This window comes from Theobroma cacao, chromosome 3 (assembly GCF_053813885.1).
Source record: "Theobroma cacao isolate CCN51 chromosome 3, ASM5381388v1, whole genome shotgun sequence".
Lineage (NCBI taxonomy): Eukaryota > Viridiplantae > Streptophyta > Magnoliopsida > Malvales > Malvaceae > Theobroma > Theobroma cacao.
In genome coordinates, this window is record NC_142641.1 from 27,429,341 (window position 1) to 27,451,544 (window position 22,204).

The 22,204-nt window shown below is 33.4% G+C and overlaps 3 protein-coding genes across 6 annotated transcripts; 2 read left to right on the plus strand and 1 right to left on the minus strand.

Annotated features, from left to right (window-relative positions):
- The first annotated feature begins 577 nt into the window (after positions 1-577).
- On the plus strand, positions 578-3,385 carry 5-FCL (5-formyltetrahydrofolate cycloligase). Of its 4 annotated transcripts, none has more exons than XM_018117816.2 (8): positions 578-861; positions 949-996; positions 1,183-1,350; positions 2,027-2,068; positions 2,152-2,197; positions 2,626-2,696; positions 2,806-2,929; positions 3,003-3,385. In XM_018117816.2, the coding sequence occupies exons 1-8, from the start codon at positions 651-653 to the stop codon at positions 3,019-3,021; spliced, it is 729 nt and encodes a 242-aa protein (XP_017973305.2). In that variant the 5' UTR covers positions 578-650; the 3' UTR covers positions 3,022-3,385. The 4 variants fall into 4 exon arrangements, with proteins under 4 accessions (XP_017973305.2, XP_017973306.2, XP_017973304.2 ...); XM_018117815.2 differs by having other exon boundaries at positions 579-861; positions 949-1,089; XM_088804322.1 differs by having other exon boundaries at positions 583-861; positions 949-1,089; positions 3,017-3,385.
- Positions 3,386-4,231: 846 nt separating this feature from the next.
- Positions 4,232-5,209, plus strand: LOC18507046 (germin-like protein subfamily T member 2). The gene has a single exon (XM_018117818.2). It carries the CDS (start codon positions 4,346-4,348, stop codon positions 5,009-5,011), a length of 666 nt encoding a protein of 221 aa, XP_017973307.2. The 5' UTR covers positions 4,232-4,345; the 3' UTR covers positions 5,012-5,209.
- Positions 5,210-5,330: 121 nt separating this feature from the next.
- LOC18507045 (transcription factor bHLH79-like) lies at positions 5,331-10,365 on the minus strand. The gene is made up of 6 exons (XM_007099686.3): positions 9,729-10,365; positions 9,047-9,247; positions 8,790-8,855; positions 7,906-7,974; positions 7,732-7,809; positions 5,331-5,767 (listed from the first exon to the last, which is right to left on the minus strand). The coding sequence occupies exons 1-6, from the start codon at positions 10,035-10,037 to the stop codon at positions 5,639-5,641; spliced, it is 852 nt and encodes a 283-aa protein (XP_007099748.1). The 5' UTR covers positions 10,038-10,365; the 3' UTR covers positions 5,331-5,638.
- Positions 10,366-22,204: the final 11,839 nt, after the last annotated feature.

The window sequence follows — 22,204 nt, forward strand, 5'->3', positions numbered from 1 at the left end:
TTCCTTCTCTCCTTTTTCTTTTTCATCATTAAACAAGATATTCAAAACTCCCTCTTAATGAGTGTATCAAGATTTTCCTTTAATATTTAAATCAAACTTTAATGAATGAGAATCATAAGCATTCATACACCTAAGTCAACAAGCTTATAGATATAGTTCAATAACTCTAAGAGTCAAGCTTATGTCTATGTAAGAACAAATGTATGAGAGTTATATCATTTCAAGAATTTGTTAAAGATTACTCAAATAATGTTCAAGCAAATTTCATCATTTTGTCATAATCAAAACTATAATAATTTTAAAGCTAACAGAAAAAAGTTAGATAAGAGAGGAGATGAAGCAAAATAGGTAAAACTGAGAAAAAATTAAGCACAGAATTTAGATCAAAACAATGTCATTTGGATAACATGCTAAGTCAGTTACCTTATCATCAACTCACAACTCACGTGATTTTCTGTAACATGTGATACACATTTTATTCACCTATCAATTTAACTTTTAATTATAAGAAATCAAAAACTTTTAATACTTGATTGTTACAACTAAAACATTTAACACTTAATTAAAAAAGTGTTGAAATGTTTAGCCCAATTTGATCATTTATCCTAATAAAAAAGTTTTAAATTACGCTGCAATTGTGATAGAATTGGATGTCTTACACCACAGCCCACTTCAAAGCACCTTTTTTTCGGCAACCATCCTCCGATCCAGTAGGCAGCCAGCGAACCTCCATCGTGGCAATGTTCAACAACAACCAAGAACAAGACCATCTTGAATCCATTTTCAAGCAAAAACGGATCCTCCGCTCCAAAGTCCGCCAAGCCCTCAAGTCCATGGACCCATCCCTCCGATCCCAAGAAGGTAACCCCATCATTTTGATCCTCTCTTACATTTTTATCAATTAACAGTTTCGAACCCAAACCCAAATTTCTGTGTTTATTTTGGTAGATGATGTAATTCAGACTATAGTTTTGGAAGCTCCATGGTTTAAATCAAGTAAGAGATTATGTGCCTATATAAGCTGCAGTGCTTTACGAGAAGTCAATACCTTAAAATTGTTGTCTCAAATTCTGCAGAATCCATCCGCAGGTTTCTTCTGTAGTATGGAAATAGTAATTGTTCTTTATTTTTGGGTGTTTTATTTCTGGCAATTTGTATAATCTATTTTCAACTTGATGCTAGATGGTAGTATGCTGCAGACTGCAAAAAAGCTTTATGTTCCGCGTGTAGAGGACAAGAACTGTAACATGAGGATGTTCCATATCTCACGCATTGATGATTTAGTTGCGAATTCGATGAGCATTTTGGAACCGGCTCCAGTTGATGCCGATGGAAATGAACGTGAAGATGGTATACATTTTAATCTCCGCATAGTACCATGCTTTGCCTCTTATCATTGAATAATGTTCTGTCTTGTTGTTGTTTTTCCGCTACTTGCTTCTCGCTTACTAAAAGAGTCCCTTGAAAGTAAATTATACTTGATTACAAATGAACAAGTGACTGAAATGCCATACCCCTTCTAACTTAATCCTTCTATGTAAGAATGAAGTCATAAATTTCGTTCATTGAAAGAATTCACATATTTAGTTTTTAATTTATTTAAAACCTTGTTTTCTTTTACACCCAGATGTGTTTTTCGCTTCTCTGCCTTCCAAAGTAAAATACAAGTAGCAAAGGGAGAAGCCCCAAGGTTCCTAAGAAAACCTATTTAACTTGATGCCCTTTGAATGATTCATGGTTTTATGCTTGTTCTTTAAAAATTCTCTACTTCTTTTGTACGGCCCATATTTGTTACATCAACAGTGGTGAACTTCCCTTTTCCCTAACCTAACCTAAGCTGCACCAAATCACTCTCTCAATCTAAGCCAGAATACTCATTTTATGTTAATTTTGGTACATTTTAATCTTCATTTTGATTGTGCATTTGATATATTCTCCAGGAATGTAAGTTAGTGAGCTATTGTTTGTTTATATTTTTTCTTTCATATTTGCATTTTTCTAATATTATTTGTATTTCTTTGTACAGTGATGCATGCAAATGATGCAGTTGATTTGGTCATTATGCCTGGTAGATTTGTTTCTCCTGTTTTCTTCTTAGTTTTCCTCCCTCTTCTCTTTGCTTTTCTAACATTCTTCTTGCAATGTTGCTAGGACTTGCATTTGACAGATCTGGAAGACGGTTGGGCCGTGGTGGAGGGTGGGTGGACCATTTTTATTGAAACTTAACTTAATCTCCAGTGTTTTGTAAATCTTGCATATTTTAGAGATACATCACACCAGTGTGTGTCAGGCAGGTTCCTAACTTAGGTCTCAGACTCAATTTGTTGAACTTCCAACTGTGAGGCAGTAGGCATCATTTATCTATGGCCGTGGCCCCTGGCCTTATCTTGGTTAACAAACCATCATCTAATATCTATAGGGAATTAATAATTGTTGTTACCAAATCAATTCATAATTAACGAGTGCAGAGCCACATCTGCATTGTATGTGTCTATATGTGGGTGTACAATCTTGTCTTTGCATGGGTTTGTCTGTGCTTGTAATGCGTATCTGATCGCAACAATCCACACTTCCTTGCTAATTTCTGCTTTGTTCTTGTTGACATATGCGATGGAAATTCAAAAGGTATTATGATTGTTTCTTGAAGAACTACAAAGAGCTTGCTAAGGAAAGGAATTGGAAGCAACCACTTTTTGGTATATATGCTAGTCTTACTTCTAGTCTACCTTCACACTCTTGGCCATTCCATTCAGCTCATTTAGTATTTCTGATTCTTCTCTTCAACAAATTGCTCTGGTTTTGCAGTTGCCCTGTCTTATTCTGTGCAGATAATTGATGAAGTTATACCCGTTACTGCAAATGATGCATTGGTGGATGCTCTAGTTTCACCATGTGGTGTGGTTCCCATTAGCCCAGCTGCCTTAGAGAGGTATTATTTTTGTAGATTTCTCTTGCTCTTCTATTGCTCCTTACGTGATTTTTTTTTTTTGTCATATAACTAGTTTAACCCTGGCAGAATGAAGCTTTAATGTTGCAACTCAAAGTCAAATATTAGCGCTTTCTTCAATAAGCCTCTCCTCAAATTGCAGCTTGGATAGCCTGCAAATCTAGAGAGGATTGTCTTTTCCACAATGTATGAATGGCATAATACTTGTGTTATCGAAGCAATGGGATACAATTGTGGTTGTGCCATTTTTCAGAGGCCACAAGTGATTGCCCTCTGGTCAATAGTCATGACCTTTGCCTGCTGGAAGTAGAGCTATAAGTGTTATGGATTCTGAATAAATTTTTATTGTATTTGACTGGGCTTGATCCTTGATATACACAAACATGTTGCAAATTCTCACTGAAATAAATTCTTCAGTCCAGTTTGTTGCGCGATTCATTTATTTTGTTTTAATAGTATAAAATACTGGAATTTGTAATAATTTTTCTGCATCATTTGGAATAATGCCCGTTCATTGTTTTTTTTTTTTCCTTTAAGAAAACAATTCTCTTTGACAATACCAAATTGAAAGCTTCTTCCACCATGTTTTTGGTATTAAATAGTGTGTTCTCGAAGATGCTACCAAACCCGTAGTTCTTAACCCGTGTCATAATCTGAGAGTCAATTGACTTGGTCAGGGCCATGCACCTTGGAATTTTATTCGGAGAAGATACCCATGTGAACGAATTCCGAGATCAACAGATTAGATAATAGTTTCCTTTTGCTCAAGTAAGGTTGTAGACTTTGTAGTAAGTCCAATAACCTTATGCATCTCCACGTAAGGTTTAGCTTTAGAAGTCGCACAAAGGTTGAAGTTTGGTGATGAGTTGCAGTCTTAAGATCATGCTAAAACCGTTATGAGAATGGATGTCTCAAATAAGCTTGGTCATAATGCACTGGAATGCATTATTGCGTGAATGGTCCCTGACTAGTGTCTCAATAAAGCTTGCTTTCTAACTTTCTTCAGTTTGAAACAGTCAAGCTGAATCTTGTCCAGTTATTCCCAAAAGCACCCCTCTATTCTATTGGCTGCAACTATCATCGTCGAGCTCTTCACTTCATTAGAAATTTGCAGCTCAAAGACTTTGTCTCCCCTGCCCCTTTTAGTCAAATATATTACGAGTAGGTGTTGATTTTCTGCCCAGGTCATTTTCTTTACTTAAATATCTTCCTCTTAGTCTGCGTTTCCTTTGTGGCTAGATGTAAATATGCATCCTGTACCATGTCAAAGGGCAACTAACATCCACCAAGTTTGGATTGTTGGCATTATTTGACTGTTGACCTTTAGACTAGTGCAGGATATATGATGACCTATTGTTATCTTCCCTAACTGTATTTTCAAGGAGAGAAATTCAGGTCATGGCTTCCTCCATAACGAGCTTGCGCTTCCACCTACTATGCTGCCTTACAGCGGTCTGGCTTCTAATTCCACCTTCACATTCAGCTGACCCCGATCCCTTACAGGACTTCTGTGTAGCAAACATCAGTGCCTCTATATCTGTTAATGGTTTCCCTTGCAAACCAGCATCCGAAGTAACTTTGGAGGACTTTTTCTTTGATGGTTTTACCAAGGAAGGTAACACAAGCAACATCTTCGCATCCTCCCTCACACCGGCAAATGTCCTTACGTTCCCGGGGCTAAATACTCTTGGAATTGCGATGAATCGGGTGGACTTTGCCCCTGGTGGAATCAACCCTCCCCATTGGCATCCTCGTGCAAGCGAGACTGGTGTGGTCATTGAAGGGAAGCTCCTTGTAGGTTTTGTGACAACTAACAATGTATTTTACTCTAAAGTGTTGAGTGCAGGGCAGATGTTTGTGATCCCTCGGGGACTTGTGCACTTCCAACTTAATGTTGGAGAAGGAAAGGCACTAGCTTTCACGGCTTTCAACAGCCACCTGCCTGGTGCTGCGGTCGTGCCCTTTAATCTCTTCGCTTCTTCAATTCCAAACGAAGTGTTAACCAAGACCTTCCAAGTGGATACGGATCTTATCAATACTATACGATCCAAGTTTGGGTCGTAACTCATAAGAAATTTGTAGATCCTGCCCTGCCACTTGACTGGCCTTGTATTACGTCTCTCATTATGTTCTGTTTTCTGTGTTTTTGTTTTTTCATATTTGATTATTGTACGGTAAGTAGAATTCAACTGAAACCTGTTATTTACACTATTGATGTTTAGTTGCAATACCATGGAAATCCCTCCTTGAGGGTTCAGGTCACCTTCCATCTTAATTTCTGGTCGCATCTTTGGTTGAGCATATATAGCCAAAATGTAAAATATAGGGAAGAAAAACACAAACAAAAGAAAAAGTAGCTTCAGTAAGGAATCGGCAACATCCCTAGCAGCATCAGAATAGGATCTCTTGAAAGATGTATTCAAGACAGCACAACCCTTAGAAACGGAATGCACTCCAGAAGATTTTTGTTTAGGAACTGATACAATTTGGCGTTTTCTGTCTGTATCTAGTCAGATGAAACATATAAAAGATTTTATGCATTTTCTACAAGATATGATATTACAAATTTAAGAACAAGACCACATTTACCAAACACATTTCTGCAACAGATGTAACCAATCATCTTTTTTGATCTAAAGACAACAAACAGATTACTCTCGCTGCTTTGAATGCTGACAAGGTTTCTCCAAGTTAAGTTGCCCTTTCAAAATTTCCACCAACATGCATCTGCAGCCACTCAGGTTCTGATCCTTGAGCATATTCCCTTGCCGCTTGTGAGCCAAATATCATTCCAGCAGCATCAAATGGTTGTGAACCAAGCTAAAAGACAAGATTAACGTGTTCAGAAAATCATACCATAGCTCCAATAATTTTACTTTTTCATATGCAAAAAATCATAAACTTCTTTATAAAACCCTAGAATAAGTCTCACATCTAGACTATGCTAACAATGCTAAAGGTGCATTTTCTTCATGAGAAAGTAAATTACAAGACATCAACATCTGCTATCAGAGTTCATCTGCCAAATTCTGCAGAGTCAAAACATATTCTTTTAAAGGAAATTATCAACATGATGAATAGTATGCATTCATGATATGGTGATAGCACCAATGAGTGACAAGGTCACACACTTACATTAATAAAGGAAAAAAAGATGCAGGAAATTTTAACAAACATAAGACTGAATTTGAAATTATGACAAAAACAAAGCATAAAGAAACTTTTACAACTTAAATGTCATAAAGCAAAATGCATTTTAATATGCTCAATAATATGTTCTAGGTAATATACACTTATGGATATCTGTGTATATCTCTTAAGCTTAATTCATATCAAAGCATTAACTGAGAATTAACAGAAGCCTCCAGGATGCAAAATTGTTTGGTGAAGGAATAATAATCTCACTCAACAACTCACAACTTTCCTGGATGGCATGATTGGTTTGGTTAATGTTCGTGCCATAAGGTCATGGATGTCATCCAATTACTAGAAACAAAGAGAATAAAAGGCAAACAAGATTCACTGCCAGAAAAGTCTGAAGCTTGGTTTAGTATTTTAGGCCATTCTTATTAGTTAAAACTTTTGGGATGATTCATTCTGAGAGGATATCTAACGTCTTTCCTCCAGGCAGTTCTATGGTCAAATTTTTTAGGACCAATTTATCAAGTAAAATCAGTTCCAACATAGAGCAAAGGCAAAATTTCGCTGGGAGGCAGTCCATGTGTAAAGCCTAATAAGACTTGCACCTAGAATAGCATGTTAGAAATTGATTTATATGTTGCATGTCCTTTCCTTCAGCCAAACTTTTGGGACATACTGTCCTCTTACCTAATCCACTAATCAACAAGTGGGAAAAGTAGAAAGAAAGGTGCTGAAAATTTGGATATATACAACATGAATTTAGGAAATCATAACTGATCTGTTGGTTGAAAAACTAGGATCAGATTCGAAAGATAACTTTGGATTGCAGGGAGCAGTAACTCCAAGAATCTTCTTGCCTGGTGCCTATGTTAGAGGAAACATGACTATCAGAGTCTTCTCTTTTTAAACTTGAAGAGTTCAAAAGAGACCATTAAGTGCCTAATTTAAGCTTACTAGTTTTCTCTATATTTCTTATAATGGTAGGATCCAGAAGATGGAAGACCCTTAACATTGTAGTTATTACTCACTTGGCTGAATCTAAGATAGAAAATTTACAAAGAATAAGTTTTGAATTTAACTCTTCCGGATAACAGATTTACATTACATTTTAATAGAATTTAAGCTTTCAGGCGCACCTAACCATCTGACTCAATGGTAGGTGCATCTATCCTTCTGCTCATAAAGTTGGGTTTAAATCCCCCCTTCCTTAAATAAAAAAAAATAAAAATAAAAAAGATTTAATCTTTCAGGCTTGGTTGTAAATTGCTTCACACTGAAATATTCAGATTTTTTAACAACCCCCCTCCCTCACTCCCCAAAAAAAAAATCAGATCTGGTATTTCAGAATACATGCATAAAACCAGTGATGGAGGACCTTAGTTATTCAATCTACAGCAGTACAGGTAACTTAAACTACATCAATGCAAAGTTGAACTCTTGGTCTTATTTTAATCACCAATCGAATTTACCATCTGAATTTTATGTCATGAAGCACTATAATGGCTTCTGATAAGTATCTAGAGTGATCCCAAAATGAAGCAGCAGTTTTTGACTCACATCAGACTTTCATTTGATGCTATTCATGCTAATAGCTCATATGATGACAAAAATATTAAGTGCTCAATCAACTTAAGCAGACTTACATCCTTCGAATGAAAGCCTTCGATGCTAGGACTCATGTTCATCCTTGAATTAACTGCTTCTAGCTTCATTGACAGGAACTACAACATTGCATTATATTAGGTTAAGGCTTGAATGGATAGCCTAAAATCTCAGAAATTGGCACACCAAGACAGAAAGATGTCTAAGATCCATACCTCAACCTGCCGCTGCAGCGACTGGATATAATTAATTATCTCATCAAGGACGAGTGCTTTTCCAATGACCTGATTGAAAAGTTTGTATTAAGGTTTAATATAATAACAAAATAAGAAAATATAAATAATAACAAAAGACACCATCACAATTTTTCCTCAGGCTGAGTGGTAAGGAACTGACTAGAATGTACAAAAGATATAGAACCATACACGACACCACAATAGTAAACACTAATTGTTAAATCGAGATACATATCGTGTATTGAAATCTTATTTTTTAGTATCGAGTAATGAGTATCGTATCGTATCGTAAGATACAGTAAAATTTTTTAAATTAATTATAAATAATATTTATATATGTAAAATAAAAAAAATTAAAAAATATAATATTTTTTAACAAAAATAAAGATTATAAGACATAAATTGAAAAGATAATTATTTTTTTAATTTAAACTTTTAACTTATTCTTTATTAATATAGATTTTTAAATAAAATATATATTTTATCATATTAATTTATTAATTAAAAATTAAAAAACATTTATCATGTTAAAATTAAAGGGAATTCAATTTTTGTAGGATTTTTTTGTTTAAAATCTAAAAATTGAATCTCACAAAATATAAATTTTTATGTTTCAATTCAAAAAAATAATAAAAAATTAAAATTTTTAATAATTAATTAAACATAAGCTTATAAAAAGCATATTGACTATATCATACGATACGCCCACTTATTGTAAAATATGTATCGCATATCGTATGATACGCTTGGATACTTGATCCAATGTGACATAACTATAAATACGTATCGTTTTCCACTAGTATAGTATCATATAGTATGATACGTATGGCGTATCGTACGATAATGATAACTATGATAAATACCTTATTACATCCAGGTACCAAATCTTGAAGAATCTTCATCCTTTCGCTAATCTTCTCTCTCCTGGCCTGCAAATTAAAAAACTTATTCTTATAGCATGTTTCAAAAGGGCCCGAACCACTCTGCTTTACTACTCACATTATCACCTTAACCAGCAAGACCCATGAATCTGGATCTACAGTTGTTTAACAATATGAAAGTTACATTTCTCAGTTTTTAAGTTGAAAATTGCAAATTAAATAAGATTTAAGTGAATTACTCTCTCAGCCAGACTATGACTATCTGTGGCTTGACCCCTTCTAGCTCTGACATGAATATAGTCTTGCTTAGGCGGTTCAGCAGGTTTACTATACTGTTCTGGCTTGCTACCAGCTGCAGAACTTGCTTCCAGCTCAGCTTTAGAATCTGCATTTTCATTCTTTGTCGATGACGATTTCATCCGTTTTCCATTTGAATCATTCTGTTAAAACATAAACTACAAGCCATCATGATACCAAATTATAAACCAACATTAACTCATATGCGTTTAAACCAGCTCCAATTTAAACCATTTATTATACCTTACCTCTTAAAACTTAGTTTACTAGTGAATTAAAACATCTACAACTAAAAATAAAACCAAAATGAACCCAAATTTCTCTAATTGAATTTCTTTTCATCCTCAATGAATTGAAGTCAAAGCAAAGCCCAGAACTTGGCTTGAGCTACAAGGAGAGACTCTAAGGAAGAGCTGAACTTGAGTAAAACAAGCTAACAATGAAACAAAATCCACACCAAATTCAATCCAAAAACCTCACATTAAAGAGAAAAACTAAAAAATTTCTTCATTAATTGACCTTAAATTCCAAAACTTTCCTACCATTGTCTTGTCTACGAAGCAACTCATAATCCAGCAGATAAAATCAATTAAAAAACCCATAAATAAAAAAAAAAACACCCACCAATTCATTTGCACTGGTAGTAGAAACAATCTTGGAAGACTCATCTTCAGAGCTCAAATCCTTCCTTTTTCTCCGACCTCCACATCCAACACTCTGCTCAGTCACAGTAGATTCCTCCATGGACCCATCTCTGTGACCCGAACTCTCCCCAAACCCGCCCAAATTGCCCATTCGGACGCCCAATCTCCCTGCAGTTGCAACATTTGGGTCAGAGCGTGGGTTTATTGGGAAAGGCCAAATCTCAGCAAGGCTGTAAGATGAAGGATTGGCTGCTGAAAAAGATGACTCATTGATCAATGGAGGATCCATATTGAAGGACCCGTATTCATGAAAAATGGGGAGACTTTTGAATTTGGGATTTGGATCCAAATTTTGGGTTCTTCAAAAGAAAAGATGGGAAAAAAAGTGTTATATTTTATGGTTGAAGCTTGGGTTTTGGGGTGGGAGAGTGGACAGATGGGTTTAACCTTGGAAGTGGATTGAAGGGGGCTATTTAACCAGTTGACAAAGGGAGAGAAAGTGAAGAAGATTGGGGATGCAGAGAGAGTGTTGTGTGTGTGTGTGTGTTCTTTGTAATTGTTTGGACTTCGGACTGGAACTCAAGGGTGGTGCGCAATGTGCATACCGTGCTTTTTAGTTCAAGAGTTAGTGTGCATACCTTACAAATATTATGGGTTTCAAAAACTAAAATGGACTTATTATTACTAAATTAAATCAAAAATGGCAGAAAAAAGAAAAAGAAAAGAAACACGTTCTATTTCTATATACAGTATTCCTAAACATAAATTTACTTTGGAGGGAGTGTGTAAGATATAAGACCAGAGACACTCGCACGTTTTGTAAACAAGTCTATACTCGCTTTCTTTAGCATTCACGTGTACAAATGGGTGATTTTGTAGCATACCCTTTCTAACTCCTAGGATTGGTGGCGAGTGTGCGTGGTTCATCGTGTCTCCAGTGGGTACGGGAGACATGGGATCAAGTGCCTTCAAGTACATTTTGGAAGCAACCCCCATGGAAAGCCACATATTATCTGATTTGAAGCTATAATTTTTTATCTTAAGCTAAAATTTTGGATTATATATCTTAAGCTAAAATTTTGGATTATACAGATGTATCTTAACATATGTATATACCTAATATTTTATCTTAAGATAATACCTAAACAATCTAAAAAGACTTAACTCGAAAATTTTGGATTTGAATATCTAGACAACAAGGACGAGATAGAATTATTTTCTATTATGTATACTAAAATGATATGAAAATGGGAAACAAATTTATGTTAATATGAACATTAAAAATGTTAGTTAAACCTAATGTCATATGTCAAAGTTTTTTGTTTGATAGAGAAAGATGCATCTAACCATTGCCATTTTGGACACAAACGGTTTGGTCCTAAAGACAAACACAATGACTAGTTTTGTCATGGCTTTTGTAGATAAGAGAACCTTTCAGCACCATAACTATCATTGCCTAACCCTATCATTCACACGCCACTTGTCCCTTACCTAACATGCTTAGCAAAAAACATGTACCTAGCTAACCAAGTGTGACTAATCCCTAGAAAGCCTCTTTTTGCCATGCCAAAGATGGGTTAAGCCACCATGTGCTAAGTAAACTTGCCAGTGAAAACTTGACTAAGGTTTTTACTGTTACTTACAGTTTTGTTTTAAGAATGACTAGCTTAGAACTAATAACTCTTTATGATTAACTCTTAATTAAGTGTGCATAATTGATTTTTGAAGACATGCTTCAAAAATGGCTTTGTACATAGAAACTAAGGTTGAGGCTCGAGGGTTTGGAAAATTCCTTGTTCTCTTCGCATCTTGTCCACCTAATTCTCGAAAGTATGTGCTAAAGGCTAACAACAATAGGCTTTGGGGCAATTTTCACTGTTACATCAACAAAAGGCAACAGTATGTGGTAGGTCATGAAGTGTAAAACATTTACCTAAGCACTATTGACATGACAATTGTTCAAGTTTAAATTATGTCACTACAAAAAAAAATTATCTTTTTTCTATAGAAAATATTTTGTTTTTGGAAAATTTCAACAATTTCCAACGGAAATTTATTTTGATTTTTTCTGACCGATTTCCAAAACGGAATTTTTCCAAGAAAAAATTTCTTTTGGAAATCTGTAAAAAAAAATTTTCTTGCAAGAAACAAATTCTTTCACCAAACTTTTCAGCGGATTTTCAATGGATTATTTTCTCAAAAAAATTAAAACACACTGCATTTTCTAATGGAATATTTTGTTGAAGGATTCAGTCAGTATTATTATTTTAAAATTTTTTATTTAAAATATATTAAGAATTTTTAAAAATTTTATTAATATTTTATAGGAAATATATTAATAAAATTAAATATATCCATATCGAGTTTTATAATATTAAAAATTTAAATATGTTTTCCTTTGCTTATTATTTTTTTATATATTTTGAAAACTTTATTGAATCATAAATTATAAATTAATAGTTCCAAATTTATTAATGTTATAAAATTAAAAAGTTTATAAAAATAACATAAGAAATTTAGGTAAGTACTAATATCAGTTAATATAAATTAAGAAGATTGATATATAGTAAACTTATTAATATAATATATTTAAAATATATTAGTTTATTATATGTATACAAAACAGAATCATAACAATAGAATATATTATATATAAACCTATATTAATTACAAGTTATCTATTTTAAATGATATAACTTTATAAGTTAATATATATATATATATTAATATATTATATTATTACACACACATATATATAACTATATAGTTATATATATATTTATATTAATTATAATATACATATATCTATTTTATATGTAGTCATTAATACTATAATTTATACTAAATTTTATTTATATGATTACGGTTAATAACTTTATTAGTTATTACTTTAGTTTTTATAATATATTGTTTACAATTAGTTATTAGTTATACAAACTTTGTAATATATAATATTATAATATATAATTTGTGTCATTTCTTATATAAACAATAAATTATATATAACATTACGTTTTATAATGATTATATTCATATCAAAAAATTCTAATATTACTTTGAGTACATCATTCTTTACGATTTCTGTCATATTATAGTTTTAATGATTGAAATCATGGGTATTTATAAATATATAACCATATAAGGTATACAAAAATAATAATACTGGATGTACTAATATTAGTCAATATAAATTAAAAATAATGATTGTAAGCTTAATTAATAATATATTTAAAATACATTAGCTTATTATATGTGCGTATACCAATCATAATCATAGCAATTTAATATTTGCTATATATATATTTATAAATCTGTATTAAGATGAATTTATAAGTTATATATTTCAAATAATATAACTTATATGTTAATATTAAATGTGATAGTAAATATCCTACATATTAATATCTTATAATTATTACACCTATATATAGTCATGTTTTGTAATATGAGATGATATACATATATATATATATAACTATATAAATATATTATATATGTATTAATTATAATTTACATATATTTAATTTATAAATAAGCATTAATATAAATTATAATAAATTGTATTTATATGATACACTTAATAACTCTTTTAGTTATCACCTTAGTTTTTTTAATATATTATTTATACAAACTTTATAATATATAACATTATAACATATAAGCTGTGCCATTTCAAATATATACAATAAAGTAATACATATAAATAACATTATATAAAATTAATATATTACTTATATTTATTGATGTATAAGTAATTAATATTTTACAAAATAATAAATTTAGTTAATAATTAATAAACAATATTGTCACGACCCAACTCGGGGGTTCGTGACCGGCTCATGAGTCTAGCACGCAAGCCCACTAGGCCCGAGCAAGTCTCAGAGTCCAAAATCATACAACACAAATGCCAAGGGATTTAACAATCAAATATTCATAATAAAATTCAAATATGATAATTATCTCTGACATATAATTCATACAAATATTTATAATGCCATACGTTGGCCATCCAAGACGGGTTTGTATATAACACCCTTACATAAGTTCATATGGCACATCGTGCCTACATACGTAACCACAGCGGAAGACTTCAACTGACTCAAAGGAGTGATTGACATGTAACTAGAACCTACCAAATATCAAAACTTGTTTGTCTATAGACAACCCTTGCCACGAATCTCCATGGTCTATTTATCTGCACATGGTATAACAGAGGGGTGAGTCATCTAATACTCAGTGAGGGGATATTGTCATAACATAATATTTCATGTATAAATTATATGTCTAGGCTTATCTAGCCATAATACACTTATATTCAAACATCTCCAATTCAAAGGGTGCGATGATCATTTAATATCCTACATGCACAACTCATCATATTAAACCTTATCGAATTACATCTCAATATCGTATCATATCTACAATTTACAACTTTCGTGTTCTCACATCAAATCATATCAATTCAAGGCTTACCCTTAAAGACATTACCATTAAACTAGGCTTCATAGGCATATCTTAGTTGCCTAGCATAACCTCAAATCTCATTTACATATAATTTGCTTATCTCAAAGCTTTTCAACAAATATCATTCACAATCAGTTACCACAATATCATATTCAAATCAAATCATGCCATTTCGATGCATGTCGTCATAGTTAAATGAAATCGAATTTGTGGTCCTCCCCAAGACATGATCAAAACATGCATAGTGGCTAATTGACAAAAAAATAAATCATGCATAGGGGGCTTTGGCCGAAGAATCAAATCACGCATTGCGTCGAAACAGCTAGCAGAAAACAAATCACACACGCCTCAAAGTAATAGGTGAAGAATTAGAATCATTGACTAGAGTAATCTCCCGACGTCAGCATTACTCGAGGTACTCTCAGATGGGTGGCATCAAAGCATTACAGGCGAGAATCATAGGCGAGACTAATACAGTTGTCCCTACTTACCACCATCCCTACAAGTACACAAAAGTCATAGGGTGTGGGACTCCACTCAACCACAAGTCAAATCAACGTTCTAAATTCATCCCTCGGACGAAATACATATCCACATATCAAGCCATTGTGCTTGTGACATTCCATATGTCCACATCAAATCATATTTCAAATTCAGCGATCTTTAGTCATCTCTAAGCTCAGTGTAATTCTAAATGCCTTCAAATCTTTAAGGCATAATGAAACGGAATGTAATCAATCTACAACCCTTATGCCTTTACCCCACACGGGTATTCATCACATTTAATCTAATCAATGGTGGCTCAACAGCCTTATGCATATCCTCAAATTAACCACGAATACATGGGCATTTATGAACAAATCATGTCCGTAAGTAATCATGGCCCTTCAATCTCACATATTTAATATCATTCAATCGTTGTGCCATTAACTCAAATACGTATCGAGCCATATACCTACTTGGCAATCCATTCATCATAATCCGACAGTCTTTAATCCATATTTCATATGGCACCATGTGTAGGCCTCTTGCTCTAAGTCCTACTACCATGGGTTCCAACACAATGCCACATTGTGGCTTACCACAAATCACACAAACACAAATTTTCTATCTTAGATAACTAATTAGCCTAGGCATCCTCATCTAGGCACACAATCATATTTGTTCTTTAGCCTAGGCACATACCTCTAGGCTAACATACACACACACACACACACACACACACACACACACACACACACATACATATCAATTCTCTGGCCTAGGCATACACATAACATTTAAGTACCATGGCAGCAGATACATTATGCGAGATGCATCACATGAATTTAATTAAATCCCACTCACCTTAACAATTGGAGGCACGCCCATAATCAAGCTCAACTTTTAGCCTCAAACCATCATTTAGCTCACAAACATATCAATAGCCTCCATTCTCCCCTTGAACAAATCAAAACATCATAAAAATGTTTATTTCCTAGCTTTCAAAAATATCCCAACTTCTTAAAAATACCCAAATTCAATATACATGCTCATTGTTCCAACAAATGAGCTAAATCCTTACCTTAGAAACTGGGTTGCCAAAATCTAGGCTCTAAATCTCTAGTAAACTCAAGGGGAGAGAGTTTGACCAAATCTAAAAATATTTAGATTCGAGGTGATTAATCGATTAAATCAAAAATCAATTAGTAAAAACATGTAATCTTACCTCCGGATCAATTTTCCAAGCTTGGATCTAGCTCAAGTAGCCTTCAAATGCCATTTGGGGGCTTAAGGTTGTTGGCTCCATTAGTTTTTGATGATAATAAAACATTCTCATTCATTTGTGTCTAATAATTCTACTTGAGTGTGCACGACAAAAATTGTAAGCAAATAATTAATCAATCATTCAAATGCACATATCCAAGAGTATAGGAATAAAGAAGTCACAATTGATCAACAAGACAGAAGCCCCTTAGTCGATTAATGAATAGTTAGTCAGCTAAAATTCAAACCAGAAGGTGGCAGACTCAAGAGTATTGAGAAACAGAAAAGACTTCGTCAACCAAGGAATGAGTTAGTTGACTAAGAAGCTATTGCCAGAAATCTGGACTTCAAGACAAAACCAACTTAGTCAACCAAGGGATGGGTTAGTCGACTAAGAAGCTATTGCTAGAAATCTGGACTTCAAGACAAAACCAACTTAGTTGACCAAGAAGTAAGTTAGTCGACCAAGTGCTTATTGCTAGAAATTGGAAATAGAAAACAGAGACAACTTAGTCGACTAAGAGCATTGTACCAAAAAATTTGAATTGTGCACTAAAAGATAGATTAACGGCTAGAACTGCAACAAAACTATTTCCAACAGTTAGAAAATGTCTAACACACTTAAGAGCTGATTCCCCAAGTATAAAAGGGACTTCCAACGGCTAGAAATGCAATTTTGAAGGCTTCCAAGAACACAAGAGAGCTCAAAAATAAAAAAATATTCTCTGCTCATTTATTGCACTCAACTCCTATCCTTATAATTGTGAACTGTACTTCACTATGTACCACTTAGATCAACCTTGTGATCATAGGTAAACTCTTATTACTTTTCTTCTTATATTCTTAGAGTGAGCGAGTCACTCTAAGGGATTAATTCAAGCTAGGATTGCTTGATTGGGTATAGGTTCTAACTTAGCCTTGAAAAGTTAGGTGTTGGGTTTTAGTTGATCTTGGTAAAAATTATTGTGAAAGGTTTTGGCTAAGTCTGGTAAAAGCCATTGTAAAAGCTTGGTGAAAGCTTGTGAATTTCACTGTTCATAGTGGATTAGTTTGGAAAATCCTTAGTTAAATAATCAAGGTAGTGGATGTAGGTCTTGGACAAAACCATTCTAAATTCCTACGCATTGTCTACTTTGTTTTTATTTTCATTGCATTTCAAATTAGTTCCTCATCTTGCCAAGAGCTAAAAAGTACTATTCACCTCCTTTAGCACATTTTTTTAGGACCAACAAGTGGTATAAGAGCTAGTTCCCTATTTTTAAGGTTTAACACCCTTTGGGAATATCCAAATGGCTCTTCAAAAATTTGTAGTTGCTGAAGGACAGTCCATAAATAGACCACCTCTGTTTGATGGCTAAAATTACCCATATTGGAGTACTAGGATGTCCATATATATTAGGATAATAGATTATGAGATATGGGATGTCATTACTGATGGTTCTTTCATTCCAATGATTAAAAATTTGGTCAATGGTAAGGAAACTCCTAAGGATAGAAATAAATGGACAAAAGCTGAAATTAGGAGAGCACAAATCAACTCTAAGGCCATGCACACTCTCGTTTGTGCACTTGATTATAGAGAATATGATAAAGTGTCCATATGCAAAAGTGCCAAAGAAATTTGGTAAAAATTAGAAGAGTTATATGGAGAAACAAAGATGCAAAAGGAAAAAACACCAAAGAAAAATAGAAAATTGAAGAAGGTAATGGTGGTTGCAACATGGTCAGATAGTGATACTTCAAGCTCAAATGTTGAAGAAGAAAAAGCCGAAAAAGAGCAAATTTATGTCTAATGGCCAGAGAAGATGAATCTGAGGTATCCTCATCCCCTTGTAATATTTCTATTGATGAGCTTCAGAATGAATATGAATGTTTATATGATGAATTTGAGAAACTTGTTTTGAAATACAAGACTTTAAAGAAAAAGTATACGTCTCTAGAAACAGATTTGGAAAAGATTAAACTTGACTTTGATTCTATTTTTTAACAAAGAAATTTTCTGCAAATTGAATTGGAACATTCAAAAACAGATTTTGAAACTCTAAAATTAGAATTGAAAAACAAAGCTGAAGCCTTACAAAAGGTAAGTGAAGAAAATGCTGCACTCAAAAGGTTGAAAAATGAAACTTCGAGCATAAATGCATACTATAAGAGAAATTCTGTTAAGGCAACATCTAGGAGTTATATTTGTGATAAAATTTGTCATTTATCCTATGATTGCTATAGAAAAAGAAATGTGCAGAAAATAAGAATGATTTGGGTTCCAAAAGGATCCTATGTTGCAACTAACCTTCAAGGACCCATCAAGGTATGGGTACTTGTCAAGAAAAATTAAAAATTTTTTTGTAGGTTGAGCCAACCCAGAAAGACACATGTTCAAAAGCTCAACTAAAGAAGAAACAGCCTTGGTATATAGACAGTGGCTGCTCAAGGCACATGACAAGAAATGAAATGCTATTTGCATAGCTAAACAAGAAAAAGGGAGGAACCGTATCCTTTGGTGATGATTCAAAAGGTAGAATTCATGGCATAAGAATGGTTAGTAAGAACTCCCAAACTCAAATTAGTCATGTATTGTTGGTTAAAGGTTTGAAACATAATTTATTGAGCATTAGTCAATTGTGTGATAAAGGATTTAAGGTATGTTTTGACTCAACCAAATGTGAAGTGGTAGACATAAGCACTAATAAAATCTCATTTATAGGAAGAAAATTAAAGAATATGTATGTTGTATTTCTTGAGGATCTTCAAATGGATTGTGAAATATGTCTTGTAGCAAATGCTGAAAATGATAGTTGGTTATGGCATAGGAGATTAAGACATGTGAGCATGCATACCATGTCAAAGTTGATTAGAAAAAATTTAGTTGTTGGACTACCAGATCTTAAGTTTTAAAATGATAAGATATGTGATGCTTGTAAACTAGGAAAACAAGTTAGAACATCCTTTAAGACCAAGAAAGTTGTCTCCACATCTAGACCTCTTGAATTGATGCACATTGATCTATTTGGTCCAATAAGTACAACTAGTCTAGGAGGAAAATCTTATGGTTTTGTAATAGTTGATGATTACTCTAGGTATACTTGGGTCTATTTTCTTGCTCATAAGAATGATGCTTTACCAGCATTTATAAGTCATTGTAGGAAGGTTGAAAATGAAAAAGGACTAGCTAAAGTTAGTATTAGGAGTGATTATGGAGGAGAGTTTGAAGCAGATGAATTTGAGAATTTTTGTAATGAAAACGGGTTAGATCATAATTTTTCTGCACCTAGAACACCCTAGCAAAATGGAGTTGTAGAGAAGAAAAATCGAACCTTGAAAGGTATGGCTCGAACTATGTTATGTGAGAATAATCTACCTAAATACTTTTAGGCAGAAGCTGTTAACACAGAAGCTTATATCCTTAATAGAGTGTCTATAAGAGCCATGATATCAAAGACTCCATAAGAGCTATACAAAGGTAGAAAACCAAATATCTCTCACCTTAGGAGCTTTGGCTGCAAATGCTTTGTGTTAAATAATGGAAAACAACCTTTAGGAAAGTTTGATGCAAAGAGTGATGAAGCTATATTTCTAGGATATGCATTAAACTCAAAAGCTTATAGAGTCTTTAACAAAAAATCTTTAACGATTGAAGAATCCATCCATGTAGTTTTTGATGAATCCAACACCTTACAAAAGGAAATTTTTGATGATGAAAATGATACAGATGTCCTTGAAAGACAAATGGAAGAGATGAGTTTAGATGATAAGAAAAATAGTGAAGAAAATACTCTAGGTAGAGAAATAGAATCTCCACCCTTAGAAACCTTGCAAAGGATTGAAAATCAACATCATGATCTTCCAAAGAGTTGAAAGTACATTAAGGATCATCCACAAGAGCAAATCATAGGTGACATCTTTTATGGAGTTAAAACTAGAAGAGCTATTAGAGAGACATGTGAGTTTTCAGCTTTTATCTCTCAAATTGAGCCCAAGAACTTCGAGGGGGCAGAAAAAGAAGAAAGCTGGATAATGGTCATGCAAGAGGAACTTGATCAATTCCAAAGAAACCATGTGTGGTCATTAGTTTCTAGACCTCTAAACCACCCTATTGTTGGAACAAAATGAGTGTTTAGAAATAAGGTAGATGAGCAAGGGAATGTAGTAAGAAATAAAGCTAGTTGGTAGCCCAAGGATACAACCAAGAGGAAGGAATTGACTATGATGAAACCTTTGTGCCAGTGGCTAGGATAGAAGCTATAAGATTGTTGCTTGCTTTTACATGTTTTATGAATTTTAAATTATTTCAAATAGATGTAAAGAGCGCATTCTTAAATGGATTCATTCAAGAGGAAGTATATGTTGAACAATTACTAGGATTTGAGGACTTTGAAAAACCAGATCATGTTTTCAAACTTCACAAAGCCTTGTATGGATTGAAACAAGCTCTTAGAGCTTGGTATGAGAGGCTTTCAAAATTTCTGGTTGAAAAGGTTATGTTAGAGGTAGTATTGATACAACATTGTTTATCAAAAGATACTTAAATGATTTAATTGTTGTTCAAATTTATGTGGATGACATTGTGTTTGGTACAACTAATGAGGCTTTATACAAGAACTTTGCTAAAAAGATGTAGGGGGAATTTGAGATGAGCATGATGGGTGAGCTAAAGTACTTTCTTGGCCTTCAAATCAAACAAAGTGAAAAAAGAATCTTCATCAACCAAGAAAGATACATTCAAGACATGCTCAAAAGATTTGATATGCTGAAGCTAAAATTAATTTGCACACCAAGGAGTCCATCCACCAGACTTGATGTAGATGAAAAAGAAAATGATATTGATCAAAAGCTTTATAGAGGTATGATCGGATCACTACTCTATTTAACAGCCAGCAGGCTTGATATCCAATTCTCTGTGTGTTTATTATGTACTCGTTTTCAATCTCAACCCAAGGAATCACACCTGACTACTGTTAAAAGAATTTTTAGATACCTCATAGATACACAAACTTTAGGGATATGGTATCCTAAGGAATCATCCTTTAGTTTAGTTGGATATTCTGATGCAGATTTTGCTGGCAGCAAAACAAATAGAAAGAGCACTAGTGGAACCTGCCAGTTTCTAGGTAGTATGCTTGTGTCATGGTCAAGCAAAAAGCAAAATTCAGTTGCCTTGTCCACAGTTGAAGCCGAATATGTATCTCTAGGCAGCTACTATGCTCAAATTTTGTGGATTAAACAACAACTAAAAGACTATATAATATCAATGCGTAACATACCAATATATTGTGATAATACAAATGCAATCAATATTTCAAAAAATCCTGTACAGCATTCTAGGACTAAGCATATTGAAATTAGACATCACTTTGTTAGAGATCACATAGTGAAAGGTGACATTAAAATTGAGTTTGTAAATACTTTACATCAATTAGCTGACATCTTCACAAAACCCTTAAATGAGGATAGATTCTGTCACGACCCGGTACTCTCCTCGAGCCCATGATAACCGCCGCAGTATCCCGATAGACATTCATTACCCGGAATGCCGACCAGGACCCCGCAAGGCTTAATATTAGTATCTCATTTCCCCCGTGAGTAACTGTTGCCAAAAATCATGTTCTAAAAGATTTTAAGCTGTTTCCAACTCAAAACAAATAAAATAATAATTTTCGTCTCATAGGGGTATTTTAGTCATTTTTCCTCTAAAAAGTTCGGAATCGACTAAAATGTAATATACAAGTACAAAACATATAATTCATAATCAAAAATGAGTTTTAAAGTCTAAAATCTTCATTTAAAACGACATTTTGATTATTTGGATGTAACAAGAAAATAAAAGAAATATTAAGTAAAATATTCTATTTTCTTATAAAACAATATTTTTAGAGTTATACGTAAATAATTTTTATAGTTTAAAAGTTAAATAAATTCATACATACTGTAGTACAGTAAGTCAGAGTATTTAATTTAATTTACAATAACAAGTGGGCCCTCGAATAAACAAAAGTAAAGAGGACTGTGAACCTACAGTTTGGAAAATGCAAGTCCAATGGTAGTCCTCGATGAGATCAGCTATCTATAGTCTATTCTGAGCCCGAAATGAAGGGAAAGGAGAGTGGTGAGATTATAAAATCCCAACCAGTAAACAAACATCATTTAAAATATCTAAAGTCAAATAAAAGGAGACTATTAAAACATTCATCTAAATATGTTTTTCATAACATAAATACTAATTTCATTTAAATAATCAACATGGCTTAT

Bases quoted from the DNA above. Each gene is read 5' to 3' on its own strand.
- 5-FCL (XM_018117815.2), top strand. From the start codon at position 651: ATGTCTTACACCACAGCCCACTTCAAAGCACCTTTTTTTCGGCAACCA. The intron at 1,090-1,182 runs GTTTCTTCTGTA...ACTTGATGCTAG, and splicing joins TCTGCAGAATCCATCCGCAG to ATGGTAGTATGCTGCAGACT. The intron at 2,697-2,805 runs GTATATATGCTA...CTGGTTTTGCAG, and splicing joins TTGGAAGCAACCACTTTTTG to TTGCCCTGTCTTATTCTGTG.
- LOC18507045 (XM_007099686.3), bottom strand. From the start codon at position 10,037: ATGGATCCTCCATTGATCAATGAGTCATCTTTTTCAGCAGCCAATCCT. The intron at 8,856-9,046 runs GTAATTCACTTA...TTTAATTTGCAG, and splicing joins GTCATAGTCTGGCTGAGAGA to GCCAGGAGAGAGAAGATTAG. The intron at 7,975-8,789 runs GTATTTATCATA...CTTTTCAATCAG, and splicing joins TGGTACCTGGATGTAATAAG to GTCATTGGAAAAGCACTCGT.
- LOC18507046 (XM_018117818.2), top strand. From the start codon at position 4,346: ATGGCTTCCTCCATAACGAGCTTGCGCTTCCACCTACTATGCTGCCTT.